At 33.5% G+C, this 6,725-nt stretch overlaps 1 protein-coding gene across 4 annotated transcripts; it reads left to right on the forward strand.

Annotated features, from left to right (window-relative positions):
• The first annotated feature begins 2,100 nt into the window (after positions 1–2,100).
• Positions 2,101–6,607, forward strand: LOC114299244 (ABSCISIC ACID-INSENSITIVE 5-like protein 5). Of its 4 annotated transcripts, XM_028243939.2 has the most exons (6): positions 2,129–2,269; positions 2,587–2,686; positions 3,216–4,512; positions 5,493–5,564; positions 5,670–5,699; positions 6,192–6,607. In XM_028243939.2, exons 3-6 carry the CDS (start codon positions 3,340–3,342, stop codon positions 6,264–6,266), a joined length of 1,350 nt encoding a protein of 449 aa, XP_028099740.2. In that variant the 5' UTR covers positions 2,129–2,269; positions 2,587–2,686; positions 3,216–3,339; the 3' UTR covers positions 6,267–6,607. The 4 variants fall into 4 exon arrangements, with proteins under 4 accessions (XP_028099738.2, XP_028099740.2, XP_028099736.2 ...); XM_028243937.2 differs by lacking the exon at positions 2,587–2,686 and having other exon boundaries at positions 2,101–2,269; XM_028243935.2 differs by lacking the exon at positions 2,129–2,269 and having other exon boundaries at positions 2,291–2,686.
• Positions 6,608–6,725: the final 118 nt, after the last annotated feature.

A 6,725-nucleotide genomic window follows, 5' to 3' on the forward strand; every position in this document is an offset into this window, starting at 1 on the left:
TTATCATCAACAACAACATCATCATCATCATCATCAACACATTTTCAAAAAAAAAAAAAAAATCGAGCTTCGATCTGGAAAAAAAAACGAGCTGGAAAAAAAATTGGAGGCAGAGGCGGCGGCGATCGGCGATCGACCCCCTTTCTCTCTCCATTCCCTCTTCCCCTCTCTTCTCTTTCTCTGTTTCTCTTTCTCTTCCCCTCTCTTTTTCTCTCTCATCTTCCTCTTTCTCTATCTCTTCCCTTCTCTTCTTCTCTCTCCTCTCCCTCTTTCTCTTTCTCTCCCTCAGTTTCAGTTTCAGGTTGTATAAGGAGAAAAAAAAAAAAAAAAATGTCCAAAACGACGTCGTTTTGGACAGTCGAAAGATTTGAAAAAAAGAGGATTCAAGTTACAAACCATTTTTCTTTATTTATATCATTAGAGCTCATTTAAACTCTTTATTATTTATTTATTTATTTATATCATTAGAGCTTATTTATATCATTATTGTACCAAGAAAACCCACCAATGGCCTCATAGTGTACTAGCCTCTATTAGCCCATAGTCATAGTCATAGAGGGTGTTTGTTTCAGCTTTTCAGAGCTAACTTATGACTTTTAGTTTTGAAAAAGTTATTTTGGACTGTTTGGTTAAACTTATTTCAAACAGCTTCTGATTCTAGCAGCTTATTTTAACTCAAAAAAGCTAATTCTGAGAAGCTGCTCACTCTTTACTTCTGATTATCAGCTTCTGCTGTGGACATGTTAATTTATGGTTATACTCTTAATTTTTTTCATTTTTTATTTTTTTAAAAATAGAAAAGACCCAAATGGATTATAGATTATTATTATTATTTTTATGAGAAATGTAGACAAACAAAAAATAAAAATTAATTGAAAAAGCTATTTCACAGCTTATTTAACAAATACTACTCAGCAACTTAAATCTATAATCCAATAGTTACACCAAACAGATTAACAACTTCTGATTAAAGTCATAATCTATAATCTGCTAAGTTATAATCTATAAGCTGTTTTAACAGTTACACCAAACGGGGCCATAGTCATAGTCGTTTGTCACTCATTGCGAATTTATCCTTAACAGTCGTTCAGTGATTTTTTTCCTTACCTCATTTTATTTGTTTTTTAAGATAAGATTGAAGTAATTCTCGCTTCAAATTTTCACAAGACGATTCCATCTTTCTCTACTATTCTTTTCGTCTTAAAATATTAATTTTTTGTTTTATTTTTTATTATTTTAAAATATTAGTTTCTCTGCAAAAATTAAGTAAAAAATAATATAAATTTCTTATTATGTCTTTTTTTTTAAATTCATAAATATATAAAAAGTATAATTATGACATTGATATTTCTCAAAAAAAATATTATTAAAAAATAATTTTAAAAAATTAAATTTTTAAAAATGTAATAATTGTATTAGTAAAAAAATTAAATTTTCTAAAAGTGATAATTATTTTAAGACCGAAAGATTAATAGATTAGATATATATTATTTTATTTTAAAATTTAAAAAATATATATACATATAAATAAATTAATTAATTAAAAAGCCAATGATTAAGTCAAAACAAATATTAATGCTAGGCATAGAAGTTCCCAACTACAAACAGCCCCCACAAACAGAGCTATCACATGGGTTCAGGTTAAAAAAACGAATAGTGCTTTATGTTTTGAAAGTTTTATTACAATTTTTATCAAGTATTTTGTATAAATGTAAAACTCTTTATTAAAATTTTTATTAAATATTTCATTGATTATAAAATAATCTCATGTAGGCCTCATATATGTATAAAATATTTGTTAAAAATTTTAAGATTTCGAACATTTTTGTAAAAAAAAAAGGCCTAGCCAACCTAGGTGTGCGTTCGTACTAAGCACCAGGCGCACATTACTCCAAATGCTACTCTCAAAAAACAGACAAATCAACGATCGCCATCTCATACGCTGTCGGGAAAGCGCAATCGAACGGCCCAGAAGTTCCCACCTCGCGCGCCCTCATTGGCCACGAGTCACATCATGATGCTCTAACCCACTACCATTGATCCACGTTGCGTGACCCTGATGACTTCAAACAATAAAATATTTATTTTTCATTAATTTTTCTGGAAAAAAACACAGCTTAAATACCTTACTCGTGTCAAGACTGATAGACACTTGTCGACTCCACCGGCGAAGAAGAAGGAAACGACACACCATCCTCTCTCTCCTCTCTTTCTCTCTCTACCATCCATTTTTTTACCCATCAAAAAGAAAAAAATAATGAATAAAAAGGTAAACGCCTCTCTCTAACTCATTTATTTATTTATTTTGTGGGATAAAATTAATTGCAAGTTGTTTTGTTTTATTTATTTATTTATTTTTTGGGTTTTGAAACATTCCTTTAATGAACTAATAAGAGTTATTGAATTATTATTATTAATTTTCATGTGAAGTGCAGGAAAAAAAAAATTATGGGTTGGGGTTTTAACTTTTGTTTTGTGCTCTTTGAGCTTTTCCTTTTCTTTGTTTTTAGATTATGATGTTTATGATTTGAAAATCTGGGTTGGCTTTCTTTGAAGTTAAGTTTGATGTGTGTAAATATTATGTAGATATGGGCATCTACATGGATGTGTTTATATACATGTTGTGGATATGGATGTTTGATTTGGACATGAAGCTCAGATTAAGTATTGAAGATGGAAGATGAAGGTTATATTTGTTTTGATTATTATTTTTGTGCTTTGGTTAATATTGGATCTGATTTTGATAAACACTAGAGTGCTGAAGTTATAATCTGATCTACATAAGTTGAATGATTTTTCTTCATATTCTTGATGGGTTTTCATGCCAAGTATTATTTGACATGTTCTTTCAATTATTTCAAGCTTGAATTGAGTGTTTTTTTTTTTTTTTTGGGCAAAGTAAGCTAGAATTGAGGTTGATAAGATCATGAATGATGTTTATACATTGTACTTTTGGGTTGATTTGTATTTAATATGATCAGGGAAGTGTTTTTATTTTCTTTCTGAATTTGAGTTTGTTTTCTCATCATTATGATTGGTGGTTCTGTTTTGGAGTGGAAGATTATAGCAAACAATGAAGATCATTTATGCAGTTTTACATTTGTGGGTCCTTGGATTAGGTTTCTAGACTGTATTCAATATATGAGAAGTCAATATTTGGTCTGACTACTAACACCCTCTCTTTGATTTGTTAAATTTTGGGTCTGAAAATAAAGATAGCTAGCCAAAGGAAACTAGGGTTTCTATTTGATCCTCTTTGACCAGATGAAAATTTAAGACAGCTTGGTGTTGCCAGATCTAATTGTGTGGAAATATAAGAATACTCTGCATTCTTGAATAATGGGATCATATTTGAACTTCAAGAACTTTGGTGAAACACCACAACCAGATGGAAGTAGCATGAAGCCGGTAGGCAATTTTCCATTGGCCCGACAATCTTCCATATACTCCTTGACCTTTGATGAGTTTCAAAACACATTAGGTGGATTTGGAAAGGATTTCGGATCAATGAACATGGATGAACTCTTAAAGAACATTTGGACAGCTGAAGAGACTCAAGCCATGGCATCTTCTAGTGGTGTTGGAGAAGGGAATGCCCTGGGTGGGAATTTGCAGAGACAAGGCTCACTGACATTGCCTCGCACGCTTAGTACGAAAACTGTCGATGAGGTTTGGAGAGACTTTGTTAAAGAAACTACTGGCGGTGCAAATGATGGGGGCGGAAGTGTGAATGGTGGGTCAAATTTGCGGCAGCAGCAGCAGAGGCAGCCTACTTTGGGAGAGATGACACTGGAGGAGTTCTTGGCAAGAGCGGGGGTAGTTAGAGAAGACGCTCAACCGATCACGAGGCCAAATAATAGTGGATTTTATGTTGATCACTTATCACAAACAAATAACAACACCACCAGTCTGAATGGTTTGACATTTGGGTTCCAGCAATCAGCTCAGAACAATGTAGTCATGGCTAATCGGATACCAGAGAACAATAATATCAATAATTCAGTGCCTAATCAGTCTTCTGGTTTACCACTGAATGTCAGTGGAGTAAGATCTTCTCAGCAACAATTGCAGCAGAATCAACAGCCACTTTTACCCAAGCAAGTCACGGTGGCGTTCACTTCTCCAATGCCTTTAGTAAACAATGCGCAACTGGCTAACCCTAACCCGGGAACAAGGGGTCCGGTTGTTAGAATGGTAGATCCTTCTACAAACAATGGTTTAATTCAAGGTAGTGTCCTGCAGACTGGAGGAGTGGTTAGCATGACGGGTTTAGGCCCTCGGACTACTGCCATGGTTGCAGCAGGAGGATCTCCTGCAAGCCAGTTATCTTCAGAAGGGGTTGCAAAGAGTAATAATATGGATACATCGTCACTGTCACCACCTCCTTTAGTGTTTAGTGGAGGCGTGCGGGGAAGGAAATGTGGTGGTACTTTGGAGAAAGCAATGGAGAGAAGGCATAGGAGAATGATTAAAAATAGAGAGTCTGCTGCAAGGTCACGGGCTCGGAAACAGGTGAATATCAAACGCCATACATAATTTAGCTCTTTTATACTCTTTCTTGTGTTTATCGTATTTTGACTTTGTTTTGTTATTCTTGAAGCAAATCGCGTGGGTTTTATGGGTTGTGGTAATTTATGCATTCCTATAATAATCAAAGATCATTCGTAGAAATGGCTAATATGGCTAATATTGTGAGCCCAGTTTATAAGTTAAAAATTAAGATTTATCATGTTGAAATTCACCGATCTACATTATATTTCAAGAAGGAAGGCTGATATGGAAATGATGGAAATAGAGTGGAAAAATCAACAGAAACCCCAACAGCACCGTTCCTCCTTGAACCCTCATATTTCTAGTAGAGATGAATTTCCTTGCTTTAGTCATTTCTGAACATGTCTATGAAATATAGATATAAACACACAAATATGACAGAGCGATGAGAAAATCTCTACTACTCAATCCTAAACATGAGTTTCATGTAAGAAGAGGTAGCAGAGCGTACATCTTTCTGCTGCATAACATTAAGTTGTATTATCATCTTGATGGTTTGTTGAGTAGAACGTGTTTGTATATGTATAAATGTGAACGATAAAAAATATTATCATCTTGATGGTTTGTTGAGTAGAACATGTTTGTATATTACAGTTCCATGTATAAATAGCTTTACTGTATTAAGTGACTTGCCTTGTTGATCAAAGTTACACATTTCAAAGGATTGCTTGGATGATGGAGAAATTGTTGACCAAACATCTCATCTAAAATCTTAAGTTATCAGAGAAAATCTAAGACTTAAGAGAAAATCTAAAATCTTATGTCAAGACAAAGTTTATTTATATCCTCAACACGTCCGCTTTACATGTGCTTGGTTGATTCACCGATGTCTGAGAAATTGTTGACCACCATCTCATCTGTTAGAGAGAAAGGTGTAACATTATTATTTATATCCCCAACAATGTCCATTGATGTTAGGTTTCACTTTGAGTTTCTGACAGGCCTATACCTTAGAATTGGAAGCAGAAGTTGCAAAACTTAAAGAACTTAATGAAGAGTTGCAGAAAAAACAGGTATATTACTAATTGCTGCCAAAAGTTTTGTGCTTTTGAAATTGTAGATTATTTGAAAAAGAAATTAAAGGTCAAATATTTGTTGCTGTATTGTTGTTGCCACAGGAAGATATTATGGAGATGCAGAAAAATCAGGTACATTCCTTTTACTATAGAAGTTGCCTTGGATTTTAAACTAGGAAATTATGATAGTTGTTTTGAAGCAATATTGCCCCACCAAAAAAGACAATTTAAAATGAAAGGTAAAAAAATGAATAGCTTCGGCTAGAATCTTCACAGCATACAAGTGTGGAAGCTCGAGTTTTTCCATCATGCAAAGACTTCTTGATGAAAACAATTCTCGTTTTTTATAAAATGAATAAATTTTATTTGCATTTGGTTTTCCCCTATTTTTAATTTATTCCCCACAAATGGCTACTTAGAATTATACATCCAATAAATGGAATTTATCAATTGATTGGGATCATCTGGGTATGGCCAGTAAATGTAGAACATGGACTATGAGATCAAGAAACCATAATTGGGTTGATAAAGGCTAAATTAACAGGGTGCTCCTTGTATATGTAGAACTCTGCTTGAATTTTCGATTCATTTGACGAGTAATGTATTTTTGTTTTGTTTCTCCAGATATTGGAGACAATGGATATGCCCTGGGGAAGTAAAAGACGATGCTTGAGGAGAACGTTGACAGGTCCCTGGTAGAGTAGCGAGAATGGAAGCAAGTTGCGGACGTGTGCTTAGAACAGAAGAACAGAGTTGTAGAAAGGGTGTTACCAGTGAATGAATGGTTGAATACAAAAACTTTGGCCCTTTGTCATGTATAAGGATTGAACAGAGTGTATTGTGATGATTCAAAGTTCAAACCTTGTTGTAGGAATGATAAACATTATGTACAGAAACAGAGTTTTGTGTTGTAAAATATTGTGGGATTGGATTGATCATGTAGATTGAACTTTCCCAGTTGTGTGATCTCTGTTTTTTTGTGAACTTGTTGGAATTTTGACCACCATGAAGATCATTTTGGGTTGGCTTTTTCTGTGAAATTAAGGGTTAATTTCACTTTTATCCCTTAAATCATTTCCATTATTATTTTTTATTTTAATTCTAAATTATCAATTTTATTAGTTTATTCTGTAAAAGTTTTTTTTTTTTTTTTTTATA

This window comes from Camellia sinensis, chromosome 2, assembly GCF_055761805.1.
Source record: "Camellia sinensis isolate YWXY chromosome 2, ASM5576180v1, whole genome shotgun sequence".
NCBI classification, from domain to species: Eukaryota; Viridiplantae; Streptophyta; class Magnoliopsida; order Ericales; family Theaceae; genus Camellia; species Camellia sinensis.

Coding starts and splice junctions, on each gene's coding strand:
- LOC114299244 (XM_028243937.2), top strand. CDS start 3,340: ATGGGATCATATTTGAACTTCAAGAACTTTGGTGAAACACCACAACCA. Junction 4,513..5,492: donor GGTCACGGGCTCGGAAACAG/GTGAATATCAAA, acceptor AGTTTCTGACAG/GCCTATACCTTAGAATTGGA. Junction 5,700..6,191: donor TGGAGATGCAGAAAAATCAG/GTACATTCCTTT, acceptor TTGTTTCTCCAG/ATATTGGAGACAATGGATAT.